Source organism: Lissotriton vulgaris, chromosome 1_2 (assembly GCF_964263255.1).
Source record: "Lissotriton vulgaris chromosome 1_2, aLisVul1.2, whole genome shotgun sequence".
Taxonomy (NCBI): Eukaryota; Metazoa; Chordata; class Amphibia; order Caudata; family Salamandridae; genus Lissotriton; species Lissotriton vulgaris.
The window spans coordinates 311,544,381-311,571,331 of NC_141686.1; the positions used below are offsets into that span (position 1 = coordinate 311,544,381).

Sequence of the window (26,951 nt, forward strand, 5' to 3'; positions counted from 1 at the left end):
CTGCACTCTACACCACTGCATTCTACGCCACTATACTCTGCAACACTGTACCCAAATGCACTCACCAGTCCACTCTACTCTACACCACTGCACTGTACTCTACTCCATTGCACTCTACAGCACTCTGCACTCTAGTGTGCACCACTGTAATCAACACCACTGCACTAAATGCCTCTCTACTCTACACCACTGCATTCTACGCCACTCTACTCTGCAACACTGTACCCAAATGCACTCACCAGTCCACTCTACTCTACACCACTGCACTGTACTCTACTCCATTGCACTCTATACCACTCTGCACTCTAGTGGGCACCACTGTAATCAACGCCACTGCACTAAATGCCTCTCTACTCTACAACACTCAATTCTACGTCGCTCCACACTACTGCACTCAACTCTACAACACTGCACTCTACACCACTGAACTCTATCCCACTCTACTCTGCAGTACTGCATTCTATGTCAATTGACCCTATGGCAGTGCACTCCATGACACTCCACTCACTGCCACTGCACTCTACTATACTCTATTCTACACTACTCTATGCCACTCTACTCAGCATGGACCGGGGAATCTTGACAGGTCTGAGGTCCAAAATCTCAACACACAAATTGCTACTGGCTAAAAAGCCAAGACTCGCAGAAGGGGTCACACGTGACACGGGGCACCAGAGGCTCGAGCGGGAACCCTTACAGATCAGCATGTCTGACTGAGTCCAAGAAAAGCCCAGAATAATGCCACGTGCCATTGTCCTCACCCCAGGGGCAGGTGTCTGTTTTGAATATGTAAAATGACCTCGACGGTAGAATCTGCCACTGTGAGACACAGAACTACATTTCCCAGCGGGCACTTGTTTCTTAACCTAAGCTCCACCGGGGTGCGGTGGTATTTCCAGCTCCAGGCGGGTTTTTGTTTGGCTCTGAGACACCGGAAACGCCCGTGTGTGGGTTGTCTCCGCCTTTTCTCTTGTGCTGGGTAGAGGGGGCGGAGGTACCCGGGATGCTGGGAGTAGCCGGCGGAGGAGGAGGGCTTCTCTGAGCCCATGTGCGCCGCCCCTCCCCCGCTCTTTTATTGTCTTGTGAAAGGGGCCGGCGGGGCCAGGGAGGGGCTTCAGGCAGAGACAGGCTGTTGAAAGTAGGAGCCGGGCAGGGAGGAAGCCGGCCAGGGGACCCCGGACTGGGTCACTGGTGGAGGGACAGACGGACGGACCGGGCAAGAGATGAGAGAGCCGCGGGAGACAGAGGACAGGCCGAGAGTGCCACAGGGAGGGAGCTAGGTGCAGGAGGTAGGAGGGTGCCCACTGCAACAGAACAGGGGGCATCCGTCGCTGTCTTAGGACAGGCAGAGGGACTACGAGACAGACGGACAGTGGGGAGTAGAGTGCTAGAAATAGGCAGGTAGACGTAGGGTGGGAAGTAGGCGAAAGGGAGTTGGAGGCAGAAAGATAAAAGGTAGAGTCAGGCTGCAGACAGAGACTTGGGGATAGGAGAGGGGGTGAGATAAAAGGTAGAGTCAGGCTGCATAGAGAGACTTGGGGATAGGAGAGGGGGTGAGATAAAAGGTAGAGTCAGGCTGCAGACAGAGACTTGGGGATAGGAGAGGGGGTGAGATAAAAGGTAGAGTCAGGCTGCAGAGAGAGACTTGGGGATAGGAGAGGGGGTGAGATAAAAGGTAGAGTCAGGCTGCAGAGAGAGACTTGGGGATAGGAGAGGGGGTGAGATAAAAGGTAGAGTCAGGCTGCAGACAGAGACTTGGGGATAGGAGAGGGGGTGAGATAAAAGGTAGAGTCAGGCTGCAGAGAGAGACTTGGGGATAGGAGAGGGGGTGAGATAAAAGGTAGAGTCAGGCTGCATAGAGAGACTTGGGGATAGGAGAGGGGGTGAGATAAAAGGTAGAGTCAGGCTGCATAGAGAGACTTGGGGATAGGAGAGGGGGTGAGATAAAAGGTAGAGTCAGGCTGCAGACAGAGACTTGGGGATAGGAGAGGGGGTGAGATAAAAGGTAGAGTCAGGCTGCAGAGAGGGACTTGGGGATAGGAGAGGGGGTGAGATAAAAGGTAGAGTCAGGCTGCATAGAGAGACTTGGGGATAGGAGAGGGGGTGAGATAAAAGGTAGAGTCAGGCTGCAGACAGAGACTTGGGGATAGGAGAGGGGGTGAGATAAAAGGTTGGTGGGGCTGGCAGATCAGAGACAGATACAATCTGGAGTGAGAGGAGAGACAGGCAGAGGGAGACAGAGGGGTGTGGGAAGGGAGATGGAGTTAAAAGGGGGAGATGGACTGAGAGAGGGGTAAGGGGAGGGGCGGGGGCTCCGGACAGTCAAATGTGAGAGGGAGGGTGGGGAGAGAGAAAGACAGAAGCAGATCGAGAGACAGGGGGGACTGACAGAGAGCGGGAGACAGAAGGCGGGGGAAGAGACAGGTGGAAGAAGAGAGGAGAGACAGGTAGAAGCAGAGAGGAGAGACAGGTGGAATCAGAGAGGAGGGACAGGTAGAAGCAGAGGGGGGGAGACAGGTGGGTGTGACGAGAGTCGCGGCAGCCCTCATTGAGGTGGGGGACCATGTGACGGGCCCCAGGACCCACTCCCGGAGGAGTCACAGCCCCCCGAGGAGGGACCCCTGGAGCAGGAGGCCGGGCATGGGTCCCACGGGGGCCCTCTCCACGCCCACCAGGCATCTTCTCTTCTTCCTCCTCCTCATCACCGCCGGCGCCCTGTGGACCACCCCAGGTGAGCCCCTCCCTTTGTTTTGGGTTTCCTTTCATTCCAAGCTCAGACCTGTCCCCACTCGCCCTCCGCTCCCTGCGGTATGTAAGGGCTGCCTGGTGTGAAGTGTCTCTTCGTGTGCCTCTGCATCCAGCGCCTGGAGGCGAATCTGTCTGCAGGGAGCGCTGTGCGTTTGTGCTTCTCTCTGTGTCACACCCTGCGAAAGAGCTGCCGAATTTGGAACTGGGGAAACGGGTTAAAATCTCAGCGTCGGCTCCGTATCCTGTGATTCTGGGCACATCGCTTAATGTCCCCGTGGCACCCGCCCACTCTTACACTGTTTAGTGTTCATGTTCACTGTCAAACACTTGTTCAATCGCAGTGTCTCACTCATAGTCACTCGTCCACTTAAGTGTTCCTCACTGACTGTCACTCAGTCACTGTCAAGCACTTGTTCAATTTCAGTGTCTCACTCGTGGTCACCCGTCCACTCCCACTCAAGTGTTCCTCAGTCACTGTCACTCAGTCACTGTCAAACACTTGTTCAATCTCAGTGTCTCACTCATAGTCACTCGTCCACTTCTACTTAAGTGTTCCTCACTCACTGTCACTCAGTCACTGTCAAACACTTGTTCAATCTCAGTGTCTCACTCATAGTCACTCGTCCACTCCCACTTAAGTGTTCCTCACTCACTGTCACTCAGTCACTGTCAAACACTTGTTCAATCTCAGTGCCTCACTCATGGTCACCCGTCCACTCTCACTCTGTGTTTCTCAGTGTCATGCATTCATTGTCTGTCACTCGTTCACCCTGTGTCTCACTTATTGCAACCTGTCCACTCTCACTTTGTTTCTCAGTGTCACTCATTCGCTGTCATTCACCCCGTGTCTCTCATATTGTCATCCCTCCACTCCCACTTGGTGTCCCTCAGTAGTTCACTTTCAGTCACTCTCCCAATCACTCATTTACTGTCTCTATTTATGTATTGGTGGTCGCTCACTTTCGCTTGTCCATACATTACTCAGTTGCCGGCATTCGCATATTTGCTGTCGTTACTTCCTCTCACTAACATTCTCACTCAGTCTTCCTGTGTCAGTGAGTTGACTCTTTGTCCTACTGTCTGGCACTCAGTATTCCAGCTCTGAGGGACTCTTTCTTACAATATTTCAATAGTAATTTGTTGACTCTTACAGGTTGAATAGTTTGACTCTAGCACTCTGTGTTCAATATATAGTTCAATCTTAATGCCTTGATTCTTCCTGTGTGTATTGTTGTACAGTATTCTAGTTTTAGTTGTCTTTCTCTTCTGTGTACTGTTGTACAGTATTCCAATATTAAAAGGATGACTCCGACACTATCATGCAATATTTCAATCTTAATGCATTGATTCTTCGGTGTGCTGTTGTACAATATTCCAGTATTAGTGGGTTATCTCTTCCATGGACTGTTGTACAGTATTCCAATATTAATGGGATGACTCTTTGACATTGTCATGCAATATTTCAATCCTAATATGTTGTCTCTTCGATGTATTTTTAAAAAAAGATATTTCTTATTTTCAAAACTAAACACAGCGAAGAACAAATTCACGTAAGATCTCCACAATTCATTAGCACAAGTCAATGCATACAAACTCCAAAAAACAGTCACAAATCAATGCATAATCATATTAGTGGGTTGTCTCTTTGGTTTACTGTTGTACAGTATTCAGATATTAATGGGACAACTCTGACACTGTCATGCAATATTTCAATCTTAATTTGTTGATTCTTCGATGTACTGTTGTACCGTATTTCAATATTAATGGTCTGACTCATTGACACTGTCTTGCAATATTTCAATCTTAATGTGTTGTCTCTTCAGTGTACTATTGAACAGTATTCCACTATTAATGGGACGATTCTTTGACACGTCATGCAGTATTTAAATCTTAGTGCCTTTATTCTTCGGTGTACAGTATTCTAATATCTGGGGTAACAAGCGCTATATAAATGCAGACCTTTTTCCCTCTTCTATCCTTTTGAATCCAAATAATGGACTAACCTATCCGCCACTTACATTTCTCTCATATTTCACAATACTAATTGAACACTAATCCTTTATGGGTTCCGGAGTAGCATGCTACTCACCGAAAAAAAGCGCTTCAACGCCTCGTCAGGGGTAGAAAACGCTATATAAATGCAATTACAATACAATATGGTGTACTGTTGTACAGTATTCTGATATTAATATGATGACTCTTCTGAAATATTGCATGACAGTGTTAATCTTAATGTTTTGGTTCTTCAGTGTATTATTGTACAGTATTACAATATTAATAGGATGACTAATTGACACTGTCATGCAATATTTCACGTGTTGATTCTTCGGTGTACTGTAGTACAGTATTACAATATTAATAGGATGACTAATTGACACTGTCATGCAATATTTCACGTGTTGATTCTTCGGTGTACTGTAGTACAGTATTCCAATTTTAATGGGATGACTATTTGACACTGTCATGCAATATTTCACTTGTTGATTCTTCGGTGTACTGTAGTACAGTATTCCAATATTAATGGGATGACTATTTGACACTGTCATGCAATATTTCACTTGTTGATTCTTCGGTGTACTGTAGTACAGTATTCCAATATTAATGGGATGACTATTTGACACTGTCATGCAATATTTCACTTGTTGATTCTTCGGTGTACTGTAGTACAGTATTCCAATATTAATGGCATGACTATTTGACACTGTCATGCAATATTTCACTTGTTGATTCTTCGGTGTACTGTAGTACAGTATTCCAATTTTAATGGGATGACTATTTGACACTGTCATGCAATATTTCACGTGTTGATTCTTCGGTGTACTGTAGTACAGTATTCCAATATTAATGGGATGACTATTTGACACTGTCATGCAATATTTAATGTGTTGATTCTTCGAGGTACTGTTGTACAGTATTCCAATATTAACAGGATGACTATTTGACACTGTCATGCAATATTTCACGTGTTGTCTCTTTGGTGTACTGTTGTACAGATTCCGATATTAATGGAATGACTATTTGACACTGTCATGCAATATTTCACGTGTTGTCTCTTTGGTGTACTGTTGTACAGATTCCAATATTAATGGGATGACTATTTGACACTGTCATGCAATATTTCACGTGTTGTCTCTTTGGTGTACTGTTGTACAGATTCCAATATTAATGGGATGACTATTTGACACTGTCATGCAATATTTCACGTGTTGTCTCTTTGGTTATGTTATGTTATGTTATGTTATGTTATTAAAAATTTATAAAGCGCGCATACGCCCGAAGGCTTCTTGGCGCTGAAAGAAGATAAAAAACATAACAAGGGGGGAGTCTGCAAGAATTTTTATTTCAAGTAAGCCTGTGTGAAGAGGTGGGTCTTGAAGGCCTTTCTGAAGGCAAGGAGGTCCTTACTCTGTCGGAGGGCTAGTGGCAGAGAGTTCCATAGGGTAGCTGCCAAGAAGTGGAAGCTGCTGCCACCTTGTCGTTTTTTCTTGAAGCGGGGTACTTCAAGTAGGTCTTTGTGGGCTGATCTCAGGTTACGTGAGGGAACATATCTTCCGATCAGCTGCCTGATGAATAGAGGTCCCTTGCCTTGCAAAGCCTTAAAGATGATGCACCCTGCTTTGAATTCGGCTCTTTGAGCCACGGGTAGCCAGTGCAGGGTCTCTAAGCCTGATTTGATCGATTCCCATTTGGGTACATTGCAGATCAGCCTGGCGGCCTGATTCTGTAAGTACTGCAGTCTTCTAAGTTGTCCTACAGGTAGGCCCAGGTATAGACTGTTTGAGAAATCGATGTGGGAGAGGACTAGGGCCATGACCACCTGAATTAAGGCGGAAGGAGTGAGGAAGTGGGCGATTTTCCTAATTTTCCTCAATTGGTAGAATCCGGAGGAAACCACGGTTCCAATTTGGGATTTCAGCGAGAGGTCCTCATTGATGGTTATCCCCAGGCTTTTTACCGTCGAAGATTTCTTAGGGGGAAGACCCATATCAGCAGGCCAGAAGTTAGGGCTCCAACTAATTTCGCTCTTGCCGGGCAGGATCAACTCAGTTTTCCCTGGGTTTAGCTTAAGGTGATTTGAGGACATCCAACTCTGGATTAAGGTCATAGTGGCTTGGAAGTCCTCCACGGCATTAGGGGAGTTAAGAACGAAGACTAGCTGCAAGTCATCTGCATAATTATATGCGGTGACTTTGTGCTTTCTCAGGGCGAAAAGAAGGGGCCGCATGTATAAGTTAAACAATAGGGGAGATAACGAAGAGCCTTGGGGCACCCCGCAGAAAGACTTGATTTTGGCAGCGGAAAAGGAGCCTAAGCGGACAGACTGAGTACGTTCAGATATGAACGATTTCAACCAGGCTAGGGCAGAGTCTCTAAGGCCCGCCTGTTCGACACGATTGACCAGGATAGAATAGTCAACCGTGTCGAATGCGGCGGACAAGTCGAGAAGTACCAGGGCTTGATGAAGGTTTTTATCAGCGTTGGACCTCAAGGTGTTCTGAACGGCCAATATTACTGCCTCAGTCGAGTGACCCGGCCGAAATCCTGCTTGGTTGGGTTGGAGATAGTCTGATTCCTCCACGAAATTAGAGAGGCAGTTGGTGACATGCGCCTCCAGCATTTTGGATAGGAAGGGCAGCAATGATATACAGGGCCGGACTGGGAACTGAAAGCAGCCCTGGCAAATTTCTGCAGACCAGCCCCCGGGTGGCGCGTAGCGAGCGAGCGCAGCGAGCGAGCCCGACCCCTCCTAGGGGGGTTTGGGGGGTTCTCCCCCCGAGAAAAGTTTGGAAAACGACAGACCAAAATCGTGAATTTTACAGCACTTTTTTCATTATATATTCAATTGTATCAACTTTCAAAGCACAGTAAATAGTAGATGATGACCTTAAAGAGCACCAGGTTACCCACCCAGTCATATGTACCCATAGACATTCTTTCAGAGAGCACCAAAAATAGACACAAGTAGTGAATCAGAGAGAACAAAATAAAAGTGAGACCAGCCCCCCACATGGTGTGTAGTGAGCAAGCGCAGTGAGCAACCACTACTAGGGGGAGTTTAGGGGGTTGAACTTGTCCCCCCCCCCCCCAAGAAAATTTGAGAGACAGAAAGGCCAAAATAAAGCATTTTCCATTACATATTAGATTATATTACCTTTTAAAGCATAGTAACTTGTCACTCATGTTGTCACACATGAGCACACATGCCACTGACTGATGCCAGAATACTGTGGAAATGTCACACATAAGCACCTAGGCACTGACCCAGGCCTGGTCACACCACCAGGCCAGTAAGCATGCAAATGTCACACATAAGCACCCAGGCCAGTAAGCATGGCAATGTCGCACATGAGGCACCAGCTCCAGGTCACTGAGGCCAGAAACTATGGAAATAGCACACATAATTAAGCACCCAGGCCAGAAAGCATGGAAACGCCACACATAAGCACCCAGGCTGATAGAAGGCATGGAAATGTCTCAAATGGCCCCCTGGCCAGAAAGCTTGAACAATTAACACAAAGGCCCTGGCCTTGACATGACACATCTTTAAATAGCCTACTTAAGTGGGTGTCACAATAAGTGTTGCAGGCCTACTAGCAGCATTTAATGTACAGTCCCTGGGTACATGTAGAACCACATTTCTAGGGACTTACAAGTAAATTAAAATTGCCAATTCGGTGTAAGCCAATTTTACCACGTTTGAGAGGAAAGAGCGCAAGCACTTTAGCACTGGTTAGTGGTGGTAAAGTGCACTGAGCCCTAAGAGCCAACAAAAATTGCCTTTTTGATGTAATGAGAGGCCAACAGGCACTTATCTAACCTTGTCTCAGCAGTCATTATGAACAATATGTATCTAAAAAAACATTTTGCATGTGCTAATGGCAGTGGGACTTTTTCTGTAGCTAGAGCTAAACAAGAGTGCTTTAATTGTGCAGGGACTACCAGGTGCTTGCTGCCTGCACTTTAATTATGAAGGAATAGTACAGGCACTTCTCTGCACTGCCCCCAATTCTTTTAATGGAAGAGTACCAGCACATCTCAGCAGCAAACAGGCAGTCTGAGACGAGGAGTACCTACGGTTCTATATTTCCATTTTGAGCACTAGTATAAACTCTCCCTTTGATGCAAGCTACTTTGGATGTTGCAATATTTTAAGGCATTTCCTTCAACCAACCTCACCTCATCATACTATGGGTGTGAGTTGGCTTGTACACTGACTCACTGGAGAAACCTCTCACCACATGATGCATGGAAGGGACCTCGGTTACTATAGACGGGCGATAACCACTAACTTGCAACAGCGCATCCCTCCTTGTCTCTGTGCAGTTTAGGACACTCCTTACCCAATGATCCTTCCTCATTTCTTATCCACGATATCTAACACCCGCCCTCTGCAGAGCCACATCCCTCTTCAAACCAGCAAGTATAGCGTTACCTACATCATGTTATGCAAACTTACTAGCACATTCACAGGGAAGCCACATGGTGTGGGGTTGTTCCCCTTAGCAACAGCAACTCATTGGTCCTGTGGGGGTTGAAGCCGGCAGTCTGATGGTGGGGAGCTTGCTCATGGTTCTGCAACAGAGCATCCGCACACAACAGCAGAGCACAGCTTGGACTGGGCTAACTGTAGGGCAAAAGTGCACCATCGGCCGAGGGGCATGACTTTCCACCACCATGCCATCCGCCAACGGAATGCACATTTGCTTTAGGTCCGGGCGTGACGTACACACGCCAACAACTCTTCTCATTACTTCTGTAAGATTGACCGCATCGACATCAGTGACACAAAACTGGACTATAAGGCCACCACCTCCTTTAGACTGAGATTGTTGAAAGAGCAGAGGGACACGGGATACAGACGCTAGTACCATGGGCTCGTAATGGCCATACACAAGCTCAGACTTCCAGACTGCACCGTGGTCCTTTGAGTACTTGGTGTATGATATAGTAAGTCTGGTCAGTCGATCCCTAGGAGACAGGTGTAGGTTCAAAGTTGGCTAATTTATTGTTCAGTATTCATTTTCTGTTCCCAGTGTTTCCTTGGTACTGTTTGTAGGGATCTTCCTCGGTGTGGGAGAGTGGAAGTCAGTGGATTGCATTTATTTATTTATTTATGCATTTCAACCCTCGGGAACAACTTTCATGGATCTCCTTGAAAACGAGGGAGGTCCTAAATAATGGGGTGGTACACAAACAGTCAATGTGGCACCATAGACTAAAAGCAGAGGGCTGCCTGTGAAGATCGGCGAGGAGCTAAGGATTTACACACTTGAAGGAAACATTGTTCAGTTGGAAGGCTATGATACAGGTCGTGTGAAAAATAATCACAAGTAGTAGCACCCGGTGGTACAAAATACATGTGCCAATGTTAAAATCTTACCTATAGGTGTAAAAATGACCCTACAGCCTTCTGGAGAGGAACAGACAGGTAGAAGGTTACACAACGGTGCTAAATGGCTGCTATAATGATTTAACAGTTGAAGTCAAGCATCTGGTGTCCCTTGTTAAATGCTGGTACCACAGTCTGTGGAGCACATGTGAGGCGCTGGGAGGATTAAGTCATACCGTGCAATAAGCAGAGTGAATCTGCTTGTGTGCAGGGCCGGGCAGTAGTCTCTGGTGAGGTCTCAAGTTAATCGTAGTGTGTCCAGATAGAGAGGGTGCCAGGATTTTGAAGGCAATTGTTGGTCCCAGAATGGGACGCCGGGGCTAGACGAGGCCTAAGATTTTCTGCAGAGGCACGAGACCGGGGCACAAGGGTCAGTTCGGGCCCAGGCCCATACAAAGTAGTGCGTGCGAGGTGCAGGGATATCCACACGTCTGTGCTCGGAGTCTGAACCAGGGGCAGTAGCGGTATGCAGGGCAATGCTCCAACTGGCATGAAAGACTAGAGGGCAGCCCAGAGCAGCTTGACCTGACATGCACCTGCAAGCAGCACACCCAATAATGGCTCATTGAGGCCCAACACGATTGTGAGAGATCCGGGGGCCAGCTCGGCCCTATGTCTCTCAACCAGTGAAACGACCAGAGAAACCAAACACATCTGGAGCACCACTCTGCTCCACTCACCCAACTCTCCCAGCATTGAGAGTCCCACACTCACAGGTGGACATGCACGCATCATGGAAACAGGTACATGGGGCAAACGTTGAACCTTCGACTTCGAGCAAATAAACTTCCTGTGTGACAATTATGAAAATGAAAGAGCAAAGGTAAATGCTGTAATTTATTGTTTTTGTGAAGGAAGGAAACTCTAAACATCCTTTGAAAGCCTATGACGTAGATAATGCTTGATGCTGAATGTATAATCTATCTTGCCTTGGAAAGCATAAGGGCTCGATAGACATAAGGGCGGCTAGAAAAGTAGTCCAAATAACGTTGCTTCTTAGAATCGTTAAACTTTTCACCGCGGGAACATCCAGAAAATCAAATTCTACATCTCCAGCCTTCTGTTTCTCAGGATTTCACCATATGAAACGCATTTAAGTTCCAATGAATCTTGCTGATATGTTCCTTCTGAACTGCATAAACAGCCTGGTTTGAAAATTATTTCCCATCGGCGTCCTGAATCAGAAATCACGCGACAGTCCCAACTTTCCTCGAGCTGCATGGAGCGCTACAGCAACGGGACTGAGAACAGAGCTTATTTCTTTAGCTTTCTTTGATGACAAGTGAAGGACAAGTGCCATTCTTAGAAATTATATATTTATATATTGCGCTGAGTAATTTTCCATGTAAATCGAATAACTTTTAATTGGTGAGGTCCAGCCATTCAGTATTGTTTCCTCTTATAACCATGACACAGGAGCCAGCATGTTATAGAAACGTGTTGAAAACAAATTCACCTGGCAGGATATTTTGTAGAAAATGTCAATAGGCGTGTGCTCGCTCCGAGGCCAGTCATATAATATTGGTTTGTACAATGTGTTTCAGCACTCCAGTGCCAGTATCACGCTTTTTAAAAATGGAGCCTGGTGTTGAGTCTGCTCACGGGGGCCCCTTTTGTTATTTTGTTAGCCTATGGTGGTGCAGCATCATTTTCCTTTCTGTCATAAATCCAGGTGCCAACTTGTTGAGGGTGAGAAAATGTTTTCCAGCCCAATATCTATTGAAATTCCTTGAATACAGAACTATTGGCTGAAGTTTTTTTTCTGAATGTCATAGAAAGTTCCTGTGGGGTAAGGGGGATGTTAACACACATGTCACTAATCCAGTCTTTTTTTACAGTAAAGTGAATCCTTCATCATTGTTCGCAGCCCACCAAAGTGTTTCGGCAATAAAGTCTGCTAAAAATAGAATGTCCGAGTCCTTGATGTACCACAAGCAGCGGCGTAGCAATTGCCTCGCGGGCTCGAAAGCAAGGAATGGCCCCAGCCAGCAGCTGCCACCAAGTGGTTAGAAAAATACAGCCATCTTTAGGGTGCAGAGCAAACATACCATTCTACAACGCCACCTACAGTCCCAGCCCTGCACAATACAACCTCCCACTGACCCACTTCAATTCGACACACCACCTACTGATCCAGCCAGCACAATACCACCTCCTGCTGACCGACTCCAATTCCACACACCACCTACTGTCCCAGCCCCGCACAATACCACCTCCCGCTGACCGACTCCAATTCCACAGCTCCACCTACTATCCCAGCCCTGCACAATTCCATCTCCCGCTGACCCAATCCACCCAATTCTAAACTGAAATGTTTCATTATGAAACTGTGCAAGACAACTATTTAGGCACTGGCCAGTAAGCACATGCCTAAAAGATGTTATTACTAAAAACCCATGTGTAATGAGAATCCTCTTCAAAGGCCACTGAGGAGAGTGGGTGTGTGAGGGCCCTTCCGGGTCCAAGGCATTGCTGTGCATGCTGGTACTTGTATTAGCATTTATCCTAGTCTGACATCGGGACTACAAGTCCCAGAATGCAGAGGGAAATATGGCCTTGTACTATGCATGTGACAAGTAGGCTTTAAATGTCCCCTTACAAAATCCCATGGTGCTGGATTCTGAGATAGCTTGCCAGAAGTTTCAAGTGACTATTTTCTCCTTTGTCGTTGACGTTTATTGTCTAGCGACAACCCTCACTGCATCGTTCACACTCTCATGAGGCATTTTTCACTGTCTCTTTGATTCGCTCATTTGGCGGGACTTTGTCCACCATCATTCTTCTGCTCTTCTGGTCACTATTGTTCTTCTTGCTGGCAGTCATGATTCGTTTCTATTCTGAAGGCATCTCCCTTCCTTTTGTGTGTCATAGCAAAAAGTGCCATTCTAAGGTTGTCAAAAACTGTTAATTAATGAATAGCTGATATTCAAATGTCATTAGTTAAAATCGCCAAGAATGCATCCAAACGATCGTTGGCTCAGACGGCCATGTTGCTATTCGACAAAGTGGCCGCCACATCTGCATCACAGGGCATTAGGAAAGCTTATGTCACATTAGTCCAGCTGTCCTGTCCTATTCTCTTCTATAGTGTGGGATATGACATTACAGAAATATTCTAAATGTCAATACTTCATACTATATAATGATATATGAAAAATAATCCACTGTTTAGCTTTCTTCTGTGCCTAAACTGTTTCCTTGAAATGATGAGGTGAATTACGTATCCTTCCATTCAGGGTCTGGCTCACAAACTTTTTGTGTAACAAAGAGGTATTTGGATGCGCCAAAAAGCTGTTTCCACTCTTAAGTCCAAATCCCTAGTCATGAAGTTCGTTTTTTTAAATTGGACGGCATAATGCACCCACGATGGTAAGAAATCCAACTAGCCTGGTGCATTTTTCAGTCCATCGCAAGGTAGACGGAGGCAGTCATAACCAGGAGTAATAGACTCCTCACACGCCTAACACTGCTCCTGCTGCACTCATGAAAGCTGTGGCCTTGTATACATTAATACTAAGGCCCTGATTACAAGTCTGACAGACAGATATTCCCTGGAGCATTATCACTCTGTCTTTTCATAACTGGCCAGGTTTTCCAGTTCTCAGATGTCTTGTGTGCGGGAAAAGGAGACCTGATAAAAATCCAGCAGGTAAAATCACACGGGCCGGGGCCTCAGACTGTAGACGGCCCCGGTTTCACCCTCTCCTACGTCACAGTGAGCACTTCCACCCCCCTCCCACGCCTCTCTCTTCCACTGCCTATAGCTTTGCTTTACCACCTTCATTTTCGGCCCTTTTAAAAAAAAAAAATATTTTAGAAGTGCATTTCACTTGCGCAGTATTTACTTGCACCCTTTCTGCTCATTAAAGCTCCCATTTAGCTATCTGAGACAAAAGTGCTTATCCAAAGATCTTTCACAGTGGGCGCTAAGAGGGGGCTGTAAAATCTAATGGGTGGCGGTGGGAGGCACTATTCAGGACATAACAAAAGAACGTATGGGAAGGCTTTTACAGTCGCCACGCATCTGAATTGCTTTCTTGCACACTTCCACTTCCACACTCACTGATTCCTATTTCATCGACCTTAGACAGACCTTAAGACCAGTCAAAAATGTGGAGATTGGCACCTGGTTCCCAGTACAGACGTTGTCAGCTCTGGCCCTAACTCCGGTTTACAAATGTGCCAGGAGAGACTTGTTTATTTATTTCATGCTTTTTTATATAGCAAGGACTTTACCCGAAGGTGTCAGAGCGTTTCACAATAGGAACAGTAATGATACATGAGGAGAAAATTACAAGTGAACAAATTACAAAAGCAAACGTTAAATTACATGAGGCAAAAGTGACAATTGTGAGCAAACAAAATACAAGAGGTAGCAATCGGTACATTACAGGAGGAGAAAGTGATATGTGTGCAGGTTACAAAAGCATACAAAATACAAGTAGAGGTATAATACTGCAATAAATGGAGGACACTCAAACACAAGAACAAACGTTACATGAGGCAATGGTGGCGCTGCGCAACAATCGAGAGCAAACAAAATGTAAGAGGTAGCAAAGAGTATGTTACAAAAGAAAAGTGACGTGTGCATGTTACAAAAGAGTACCAGTACTGGACAGATGGCTCAGTGGGCTGTAGGCCACCGGTTCGATTTAAGGCAGGCTGAAGCAGCATGTAATCCTTAGGCGGTTGATAAAATGCATGCAGATTTCGTGCATACAACCTTGGCACGGTCAAAAGGTTAACCCCGCCCCTTGTTCCCCCTTAGCCCCGCCCTAAACTCCACCCACTGCTCTTTTGGTGAGTACCTGCACTTATTTTTTTCCATTTAAAGCACTGCATATATGAAAGAGAAAAGGCCAGCCTTGAACAACAGATACTTTGCAGCATGCACATACAAGCTACTCCAACCCATAGGCATATAGCTTAAAATGCATGCACCCACAACAGAGGTAAAATATTACAAGCTGCAATTAAAAAAAGCATTTGCAAAGCAATAGGTCTTGCATTACTGAAAGTTTCAGCTATTGGCATTGCAATTAATAATGGAGCACCAATAGCTCAACGTTTCAGCAATGCAGACCTACTGCATTGCATATGCTTGTTTATTTAAGCAATTATTTTGTGTGTGTAATATAATCCTGTGGGAGGCTTACCCAGTTAAAAAAAAGTGTCTCCCAGGAACTGTTAAAGTGATGTGTGCTACAGTCATGAGAAACGTTATGCTTGAGTAAGAAAAGGCAGAGATGTCTTACGAGAATTATGTACAGAAGCCTTGCCCTCATATAGTTTTCACGCAAGATACTGTCCAAGCACATTTTGTCTAATAAGCATAATTCCACTCTTTTTCATGAACATTATGCGCCCTTTGCACTGGGAAAGCTCCATAGGAACTGCTCTCAACCCTCATTCTAGGGAGTTTTGACAGGCCAATGACCCGGGGTTAAAAAAAATTGAGGTCTCTCAAAGACAGTCTTCAAAATGACTACATAGCAGCATGAGACAGGTGGGGTGGATCTAGTGCATTTTTCTTGTTAAGTGGGGGTGTTATTCGAGTCTCGTGAAGGCTTGACTGGGGGAGTTAGGAGAGCCACAAGCACGCAAGGGAAGTGACAGGGGCTTTTCGGTGCTAAGTAAGGTCGCATGCCCCTGTCCCCGTCCACACCCAGCTTGCACGTCCGGCCCTGAGAGGCGCAACTTACTTTGTAAGGGTCTGGTGTGCTTCTAAAGCTGCTGAGGAGCAACTCCAGTGGCCGCCGCCGGTCAGGACCCTCAAGTGTTTGACGGAGATAAATACCCACGGCACAGAACTCTGTTGCGGCGCCGCTCCCATGATTAATCACGCTGTTGCGCACGTAGGGTAAAAAGCGCGGTGGCTGTGTTTGGGAGCTCAGAAAGACGTGCGATTGCGCATGCGTGGTGAAATATGCATACACCTAATGCGTGAAACTTGGCAAGACTGTGTATTTCGTTTTTGGATCCATTTCACAGACAAGCAAAAACAACGAAAGGAGGAAAGAGAAGGTAATGCCTGGCTGTTCGTAATGACTCATGACTCTCTTTCTGACTCATGCAGGGATCAGTTCCAAACGGCCAAATCGGCCCCAGCAATAGAACCGGCCCCTCTCACAAAACCGGCCCCCACCCCCCTCCAGCCTACCGGGGGATTGCCCGGTGCCCGACCTTACCAGTCCGGGCCTGATGATATAGGCCGGTAGTTCGTAAGGTCCAGCGGGTCAATACCAGGTTTCTTGGTGAGGGGAATTAGTAAGGCCTGCTTGAAACTGCTAGGCACTATCCCTGAAGTAAGAGAGTCGTTGAGCAGGGGTATCATGTTATTGGGCATGGCTCGACCAATTTCTTTCATGATTTGGGGGGGGCAGACATCCATAGGGGAGCCTGATTTGACTCTAGACAGTAGTCCCAAAAAAGTTTTCAGATCAATAAGGGGGAAAGAATGTAAAGTTGAGGGATTAAAATAGATGTCATCCACTGGGGCGCAAACTGGAAGTGTGGAGATGTTCTGTTTAATTTGTAAGATCTTATCGCGGAAAAAGTCGTTCAGGGAATTGCATAACGCTTGTGTGGGGACTACCGGAGGGGAAGTTCTGTCGTTGTTGCAAAGATCGTTTACTATCCTGAAAATTTCTTTTGACTTATTGGTGGCGTTTAGGATTTTGGATGAATAATAGGTAGTTTTATGGATTTGTAGAGTTTTTTGGTAAGTCTTCCTGGCTAAACAGTATGTGGCCCTGGCTAAAGGGCAGTACTGAGAGCGCCATGTTCTTTCCTTTTGCCTCACTTCCAATTTCAGTTTTTTTAGCTCAGGTGTAAACCATTTATGTGCATCCGGGCTCCTAGAGCTGCAAAGACGAGTAGGAGGAGCATAGATGTTAGTCGCTGCGGTAAGCCATTCGTTGAGCCGAGCATCGGCCTCCTCCACATTAGAGCTGTCGGGGGGAAGGGAGTCGCCTAAAAAGTTGAGAAAGGCTGGCAAGTCCATAGAAGTCCATTTCCTGATGGTTTTGCTGGTTTGTAACTTGAAATGGGTAGTCTTGTCTAACTGGAAGGAGAAGCTTATACTGTGGTGATCAGACCAACAGCAGGGTTTTATTGTCTATTTGGTGTACTGTTGTACAGATTCCAATATTAATGGGATGACTATTTGACACTGTCATGCAATATTTCAATCCTCTTGCATTGATTCTTTCTTGTACAGTTGTACAGTATTTCAATATTAATGGGTGGACACTGTCATGCAATCATTGCGTTGATTCTTCGGTGCACTGTTACAGTTAGTTGTCTCTTCTGTGCACTATTGTACAGTATTCCAATATTAATAGAATGACTCTTTTGAAATATTGTATGACTGTGTCAATCTTTAATGCCTTGGTTCTTTGGTGTACTGTTGTACATTATTCCGATATTAATGGGACGACTCTGACACGGTCATGAAATATTTCAATTTTAATGCGTTAATTCTTAGGTGTACTGTCAAACAGTATTCTAATATTAGAGGGTTGTCTCTTCGGTGTACTGTTGTACAGTATTCTGATATTGATGGGACTACTCTTTGACACTCATGCAATTTTTTAATCTTAATGCATACAATACCGCAGTATTAATGGGTTGATTGGCACACTTTCGTACAGTATTGCAGTATTAATAGGTTGACTGGTGCACTTTTGTACAGTATTGCAGTATTAAGAGGTTTTGATCAGATCAACTCCTATTTTGGACCACAGAGACCTGCTTTTTCAGCTTACTGAACGCATTATCAGACGACAAATTAACACTTAATTGTAAGACTCTTTGCCTTGAAAAAACCCTTGGCTTGTTAGCCATACAGGCAAACCACGTGTTGGCTGTTTTTTGTTTTCTTTATTTTGGCATGAAATAAATGCAAACACAATAATTCACACCGCATTTGGACTTTGGGATTGCTTTCCCCAGAAACTTACGTATTTACATATTTGGCACAACCTGTCTTGAGCAAAAATAATCACAGTATTAATGTGTTGATTGGCGCATTGTCGTACAGTATTAGTAGGGTGACTGGCGCACTCTTGTAGAGGTTGCAATATTAATGGGTTGACTCGAACACTCTCGCACAGTGTAACATTATTAATGGGTTGACTGGCACACTCGTACAGTGTCACATTTATTAATGGGTTGACTGGCACACTCGTACAGTATCACATTATTAATGGGTTGACTGGCACACTCGTACAGTGTCACATTATTAATGGGTTGACTGGCACACTCATACAGTGTCACATTATTAATGGGTTGACTGGCGCATTCTCATACAGTGTCACAGTAGTAATGGGTTGACTGGTGTAGTCTCGTACAGTGTTGCAGTATTAATGGGTTGACTGGTGCACTTTCGCACAGCAGTGTAGTATTAATAGGTTGACTGGCGTACTCGCGTAAAGCATTACAGTATTAATGGGTTGACTGGGGCACTCTCAATCAGTGTTGCAGCATTAATGGGTTGACAGCACACTCTTGTACAGTATTGTAGTATTAATGGGTTGACTGGCACACTTGTACAGTATCAGTGATAATGGGTTGACTGTTTGGCATACTCGCGTACAGTATTACAGTACAAATGAGTTGACTGTTTGGCACATTGTCATACAGTATGTTGATATTAATGGGTTGACTGGCGCACTTGCTTACTGTGTCGGAGTATTAATTGCTTGACCGTTTGGCACACTCTCATACAGTATTGTAGTGATAATGGGTTGATTAACACACTCTCGTACAGTGTTACAGTACGAATGGGTTGACTGGCGCCTTGTCGTACAGTATATTAATAATAATGGGTTGACTGGTACTAGCACTCTCGTATAGTGTTGCAACATTAATGCATTGACTGACACACTCGTACAATATTGCAGAATTAGTGGGTTGACTGTTTGGTGCACCCTCGTACAGTATCACAGTATTAATTAGTTCACTCTTTGGCGTTCTCTAGCCCAGTGTTCCTATCAATGGGTTGACTGGAGCACTCTTCTACAGGTCGCAGTATTAATGGGTTGTCTGGAACACTATTATTGAGTGTGACAGTATTAATGGGTTGACTGGCGCATGGTCGTACAGTGTGACAGTATTAATGGGTTGACTGGCATACTCCTGTACAGTGTTGCAGTATTAATAGGCAGACTGGCGCACTCCCGCACAGCATCGCAGCATTCATGGGTTGAGTCTTCGGCGCACTCTTGTCCAGCAGTATAAATGGGTTGACTCTTTGGCATACACTTGTGCAGTATTTCATTACTAATACATTGATTTTTTTGGGGGCACACCCGTACAGTATCACATCCTTAGTGGTTTGACTGTTTGGTGTCCCCTCATACAGTATCGCAGCATTAATGAGTTCACTCTTTGGCACTCACTAGCCCAGTATCCCATTACTAATACACTACCACTTTAGCATACTGTTGTACAGTGTGTCACTATTAATGGGTTGACTGCTTGGTGCACTCTCTTACAGTAGTAATAGGTTCACTTTCGCACTCTCATACAGTTTTGCATTATTAATGAGTTCACTTTCGCACTGTCGTACAGTATCTGAGTATTAATAGGTTGATTGTCAGACTCTCGTACAGTGTTGCCGTGTTAATGGGTTGATTGTCAGACTCTCATACAGTGTTGCAGTAGTAATGCGTTCCCTTTCGCACTCTCATACAGTTTTGCAGTATTAATGGGTTGACTTTCGCACTGTCGTACAGTATCGGAGTATTAATGGGTAGATTGTCAGACTCATACAGTGTTGCAGTATTAATGGGTTGACTTTCGCACTGTCGTACAGTATCGGAGTATTAATGGGTGGATTGTCAGACTCATACAGTGTTGCAGTATTAATGGGTTGACTTTCGCACTGGCGTATAGTATCGCAGTATTAATGGGTTGACTTTCGCACTGTCGTACAGTATCTGAGTATTAATGGGTTGATTGTCAGACTCTCGTTCAGTGTTGCAGTATTAATGGGTTGATTGTCAGACTCTCGTACAGTGTTGCAGTATTAATGGGTTGATTGTCAGACTCTCGTTCAGTGTTGCAGTATTAATGGGTTGATTGTCAGACTCATACAGTGTTGCAGTATTAATGGGTTGACTTTCGCACTGGCGTATAGTATCGCAGTATTAATGGGTTGATTGTCAGACTCTCGTACAGTGTTGCAGTATTAATGGGTTGATTGTCAGACTCTCATACAGTGTTGCAGTATTAATGGGTTGACTTTCGCACTGTCGTTCAGTGTTGCAGTATTAATGGGTGGATTGTCAGACTCTCGTTCAGTGTTGCAGTATTAATGGGTGGATTGTCAGACTCTCGTACAGTGTTGCAGTATTAATGGGTTGACTTTCGCACTGTCGTTCAGTGTTGCAGTATTAATGGGTGGATTGTCAGACTCTCGTTCAGTGTTGCAGTATTAATGGGTGGATTGTCAGACTCTCGTACAGTGTTGCAGTATTAATGGGTTGACTTTCGCACTGTCGTTCAGTGTTGCAGTATTAATGGGTGGATTGTCAGACTCTCATACAGTGTTGCAGTATTAAAGGGTGGATTGTCAGACTCTCGTACAGTGTTGCCGTGTTAATGGGTTGATTGTCAGACTCTCGTACAGTGTTGCAGTATTAATGGGTTGACTTTCGCACTGGCGTATAGTATCGCAGTATTAATGGGTTGACTTTCGCACTGTCGTACAGTATCGGAGTATTCATGGGTTGGTTGTCAGACTCTCGTACAGTGTTGCAGTATTAATGGGTTGATTGTCAGACTCTCGTACAGTGTTGCAGTATTAATGGGTTGACTTTCGCACTGTCGTTCAGTGTTGCAGTATTAACGGGTGGATTGTCAGACTCTCGTACAGTGTTGCAGTATTAATGGGTTGATTGTCAGACTCATACAGTGTTGCAGTATTAATGGGTTGACTTTCGCACTGGCGTATAGTATCGCAGTATTAATGGGTTGATTGTCAGACTCTCGTACAGTGTTGCAGTATTAATGGGTTGACTTTCGCACTGTCGTTCAGTGTTGCAGTATTAACGGGTGGATTGTCAGACTCTCGTACAGTGTTGCAGTATTAATGGGTTGATTGTCAGACTCATACAGTGTTGCAGTATTAATGGGTTGACTTTCGCACTGGCGTATAGTATCGCAGTATTAATGGGTTGACTTTCGCACTGGCGTACAGTATCGGAGTATTCATGGGTTGGTTGTCAGACTCTCGTACAGTGTTGCAGTATTAATGGGTTGATTGTCAGACTCTCGTACAGTGTTGCCGTGTTAATGGGTTGATTGTCAGACTCTCGTACAGTGTTGCAGCATTAATGGGTTGACTTTCGCACTGGCGTATAGTATCGCAGTATTAATGGGTTGATTGTCGCACTCTTGTACAGCTTTGCAGTATCAATGGGTTGACTGCCGCACTCTCATATACTGTAGCAGTATTAATGAGTCCACTCTAACCTAGTATACCATTACTACCACATTGACTCCTTTATACACTGTAGCACTTTATTGCTTTGACTGTCATATTCTCCTGCGTGTCTCTGGTGGCGCAGTGTGAACCACAGGAAGTGCTTCTCCTGGGCAGGGGCTTCCTGCACATCCTATGCCTGGATATTGAGCCCTGCAGACCCGGGAGGATTCGTTCTCAAATTCCCACTGGAGCTTGTGATTGTGATCACGTGATAAAGGCTGATGTGAAGTATAAAAGTAAGATTGAAGACATCTCTACTTTGTCGTGAGTGTTGCATTTTCCACTATGTGAAATGTGCAAAGTTTGTTTAATAATTAATGTGAGGTCCGGTCTGAACAACCGGTCAAATTGTTGTGAGCCGGTGGGCACCGTTGGACCCAGCTTTTAACTAACTTTAAGTAGGACTAGGCCCGGGTAAAGTTTAAATGACGCTGGTGTAATTCATGTAATTTTGGACATTTCGCAACACACTTGTTTCGTGAAATTCCCTAAATTACGCCAAGTTGCATAATTATGCACTGTTCCTTGGAAACTTATATCATGAGCGCACGGAAATAATACGAACAACCGAAATAAAAGCGGTTGTTACGTGCTCTGTTATTGATGCATAAATTATTTTTACTGTAAAATGCACTCTCTTTTTGTCAAAAATTGGTGCTCTGGCACATTTCGTGCTAAAATATAGCTCTTGATGGTGGATTTGCATTGCATGTAATTACGCATAATTTCAGCTATTTTTTCCCCAAAAAATTGTAATTACGCAAAAAAAAATTTGCACACTGCTAGGTTGGACCCTTGGAATTTTTCTATGGACCTAGTGTTGGGCTGTTACCATTAGACACAGGATGGTTTACTTGTAAAGAAACTCTATGCTGGGTGTAAGAGAAAGTATATTTAGGTACATTAAGGCTTTGTTTCAAATAAAAAAAAGTGAATTATATAACACACAAGGCCTTTTTGAGAAATCGCCTCCTTTACATGCCCAGAGGAAGGCTGGGCAGTTGCATCAGTTGAAACATGTCAACTCTTTTTCATGATAATCTGATTCTGCTCTTCACACTTCCGAATGTGGTGGGGGAAGTAGACAGTGGTGTTCACAGGATATAGACAAATGCACTCTTTTGTTTCATTTGTGTAACACTTGATATTTATGGGTCTTGAAATTTCGGTGTTTATTATGTAGCTTATAATTGCTGCATCGATTTATAAAAAAAAATGTATAATACGTTTCATGTCAGGAGTTCTGCTTTAAGAGCTCTAAACATATGACCTGTTGCTTAAAGCTTGCTTGAATAAATTAGTATGTCTGTGAATCTCTGCTTTATGGTAAATATCCGTCCCTTGGCTGTAGTCACTGAGTTATGGTGATGGTCACTGAGGCACCATTTCATTAGATTAGTCGCTGACACCTCGCCCTTCCCGCCTTTTACTTTCTGGCTGCCCATAGATTGGTTCCTCGGATGTGGCCTTGTCATCCTTGCACGGGGGATGCAGAATCCTACTGAATGATACATTGTATCTTCCTTTGATCTCCTAGTGTTGAGGGAACTTTGTATCTCATATGTCTAAACTGATCATGGCTTGCTGATGTCCAAGGGAAATACTAGAAACAATCTTAAAGCTGATAATCGTGGGCACTGTCAGTGCTAACGTTGAGGGCATACAATCAATAGCGTTGATGTGGAATGTACTGCTTTTAGAAGGAGTTGTGAAAATCCTTTCATATCTTAATTGAATGTGCATCAGTTGATTTATGTTGTGTTTTTAGGTCTCTCCTACCAGACAGCCCAAAGTGTCTGGTTGTAAAAGACTATTGTGGACTTAGAGGGGCTTACACCTGCCCATTGCCTGCCATAGGTTGGTTTTATTAGGTCGAGCCTGAGCCAGCGCGCATGCGCTGCCCTGCGAGGCTTCATGTGTTTACTCCGTGTGGCTCTGACTCCTCCTACACATAGGATTGGCTTTTGCGTGGGTCTTTCAATAATGAAAGCACGCAAAGGGCTAAAGGCGGACGCATGTCTCACCTCCTTTTTTTAATGTTCACTCCCACGACGTTTTACTCTTGGGAGTGAGGAGCGGGGCACAGGGTGGCAGCTGCATTCCTCGTGGGTCAGGTTACATACAACACGCCTTGCTTTTGCTTGTTTTATACACCCTATCACGCCGGAGGATAAGAAATGTGGTTTTATTCAGCATTAAAAGCTTGTTTGGTATGCTGGGTATTACGTAACTATGTTAGTATTTCCAAGCACTCTTTTGTAAATCTTGGTAAGATAAAAGGCTGAGCGCACTCTGCCTCAGTGGTTTAGAAGATATATGCAGTGTGGTAGCTGGCACGTTAACCCATTGAGCTATGTTACCTGCTTGGCAGGGGGTGCACTGAGAGAAAGGTCACGCAGAGGCACTGTTCCGAGTGTTTTCTGCTGCCCATACCATAGGGGGCGAAAGGAGGTCTACACTCCGAGGAAATGTTCATTTTTTAATACATTTCAGGTCCCGCCGAAGATTCAGCTGCTGAATATTAATGTGCCTGCAACTTAATGAAAACAGCAGACGGACTTCATTTCTGTTATTCGATGGAACGCACGCCAGATGAAGCGAAGCACCAGCGCTGCCCACTTCTTTCAATAACATTAAATGGCCCGTCCTGGGGCATCTTTTCTCTCTCCTCTTAAATATTCTCTCACACCTGCTTTTCACCCATGCTGCATGCTTCCTAAGCAGTGCGGCCAAAGCAATCCACGCCTTTATCAAGCGAAGGGCTGGATCAACCATTAAGCAAAATAAGACGTGTTTAGAGCATCAAGGGGAGGGGAACACCAGTGAAATTTCTATTGCTGGATTTACCGTGGGCCCTGTGGTGCAAGCTGCAAATGGTGCAGCTAAACCTACCAATAAAGTGGAAGTTTACAAAAATAAACATTATTTCCCATCTGCCTGTAAGTTTTGTTTAGTTTTGAAAAATACAATTTCATTTTACAGTTTATTATTGTTGTATTTCGAATTATATATGGGGGCACCATATCTTTTAAATTCTAATGGCCTCTCAAAGTCCTAATGCAGTCCTGATTGGACAGTATAGTTTCCATGGCGTAGCTTCAATGGCCGGATTATGAGTTAGGCCGGATACCGCTCAGCGTGATCACGTTGGTGACGCAGCGTCACTATTTTTTGGTTATATTTAATGAAATGCTAACATACAATCATTACTTGCATATATGCACATGATATTTTATATTTGGCTTGACTATGAGTGATTTTTATACATTTGACCAGCTATAGTTAGCGTATGTTCACATAAATTTAGCGCAAGTCATGGTAGGTCTCAGATGACAACTCCATTTTAATTGAAATGTTGTGTTCTTTCTTGCTGTGCATAGTCTTTCTTGCTCCAGGCACCAAAAGTTGCTCTGAGCTGGTTAGTCTGAAATGTTACTGTTAAAGTTGTATGTGAAGGTCGTTTTTTGCAACTTAATGGTTTGGATGGTAGCCCTCAGCCCCTCTGAAAGGAAGGGGGCAGAGGAGAAGGCGACCCACTGTGCAGTGGTGTAACATTAGACCCCGCAGAACCCCTGGTGCAGGGGCAAGCTCCTTAGCCCTTGCATTGTAATCTCTTATGAGGTTCCAAAGGCACGACCCATTTTCTATGTCAATGCTTGTTAAATTTAAATTGATACTTGTATAGCGCACTACTCACCGCAAGGGTCTCAAGGCGCTTGTACGAATACCGCTGTGGAACCCGTCCTGGCTTTCCCTGTGAGGCGTCCACTCCTGGGCACCCCCAAGGAGGGGGCCAGGCATCCTTAGCGTTTTGGGGGCCGTTGTGGAGATTAAGCAAGCTATTGCCCAGAGTTGCAGAGTGGGACTCTATGATTAGAATAGGCACCGAGGCGAGAATTATCAGGTCCGTGGAATTTTGAGCCCAAGACCCGCCGAGGCGGGGAATTGTACCCTGGTCCCGGGCTAGACCTCTGCATCAGGGTCTGCTGCTCTAACCATTGGGCCACACTTCTCCACTACTCATGTTTGTTTGCTTCTTATTCAATGCTTTCCTTGTCCGTCTTGTGTTTGTGCCTCTACTGGAGCATTGAACTGTTACCATCCTCTTGACTTGTAACCTTCCACTGCTCACTTTTAGTGAACTTCTTTTTTCTTTTTGATTAAGCATACCATTAGAGTGCATGTGTTTTCCAGCTCTGTTTCATCCCATTCTCTTTTCCATAAAACCTTAAAGACCTGGCTTTTCTCACAGACCTCAGTATGAGCATGTCTCTCTGTCCGCACCCTCATGTTCCGCATACAGCGCCTTGACGCCCTTGGACTAAGTTCGCACTCTATAAGTCCAATATTCATTCATTCATTGTCTCGCTTGTATTTCACTCACCAAGCCAAAATACCAGGCCTCCTGCTATTTGTTTTCTCTCTCATAGCTGCTTTCTCCCTCTTTCTTTCTCTCTCCCGCTCTCTCTCCTCTTCCTCCTCTCTCCCTCTCCATCCATTTTCTTCTCCCTGACATCACCCGGCACCTTCCGTCTTGCTGTCTTCCTCATATGCTTTTCGGTCGTCCCCATGTTGCGGTCTCCCTCATGAACTTCTTTCTCGCCTACCTCTCAGTCTCAATCACCCTGGCATCCCCACTCAATTTCTATTCCTTTTCCCCCCACTCAATCCTCTGTTGTTTGATGTTTGATGTTTGTTGGTTTTTGTATAGCGCACATACACTCCATGGAGCATCTTGGCGCTGCTGATTTCACTGCAAAGATGAAATATTTGGGGATGGTAGCTGAGCTATAGATGTCCTTAGATTAGAGTCTTACATTTTGCATCAGATAATCCGTAAATCCATGTTTTTAGAAGTTTTTTATAGATTTTTTCTGATGGTGATGCTCTAAGTTTAGCTGGAAGGGCATTCCAGGCCTTGGCGCCTAGGACTGCTAGGGATTTGCCACCCTTGGTGGTCAGTCGAAACTTGGGTATGGTCATTAGATTAGCAGTGGCTGATCTAAGTTCCCTATTTGGGAGGTATCTGTGAAATTTGGTTGACAGATATTTGGGTCCGCATTTATGAAAGCCTCTGTATGTGATCAGAAGGACTTTGAATAGTATCCGTTTTTGGATGGGGAGCCAGTGCAACGCATTCAGAGCAGCTGATGCGGATGATCTCCTAGGCCATCTTAAGACAAGCCGGGCCGCCGCATTTTGAATCATTTGCAGTTTGTGCAGGGTAGATTTAGCTGCTCCTGCGTACAAACTGTTGCAGTAATCGATTCTCGATGTTATGAGAGCGATTGCAACCGTACGGCGGGCGGCCAGTGGGAGGTA

General features: G+C 45.0%; 1 protein-coding gene across 1 annotated transcript in view; it reads left to right on the forward strand.

The window, feature by feature from the left end:
- The first annotated feature begins 2,454 nt into the window (after positions 1 to 2,454).
- The window catches only part of TMEM132A (transmembrane protein 132A), a 162,520-nt gene continuing 138,023 nt past the window's right edge, over positions 2,455 to 26,951 (forward strand). Inside the window, exon 1 of the mRNA XM_086953336.1 lies at positions 2,455 to 2,731. Coding sequence (XP_086809462.1) covers positions 2,641 to 2,731 — 91 coding nt within the window. The 5' untranslated portion in view covers positions 2,455 to 2,640. The remainder of the gene's footprint in view (positions 2,732 to 26,951) is intronic.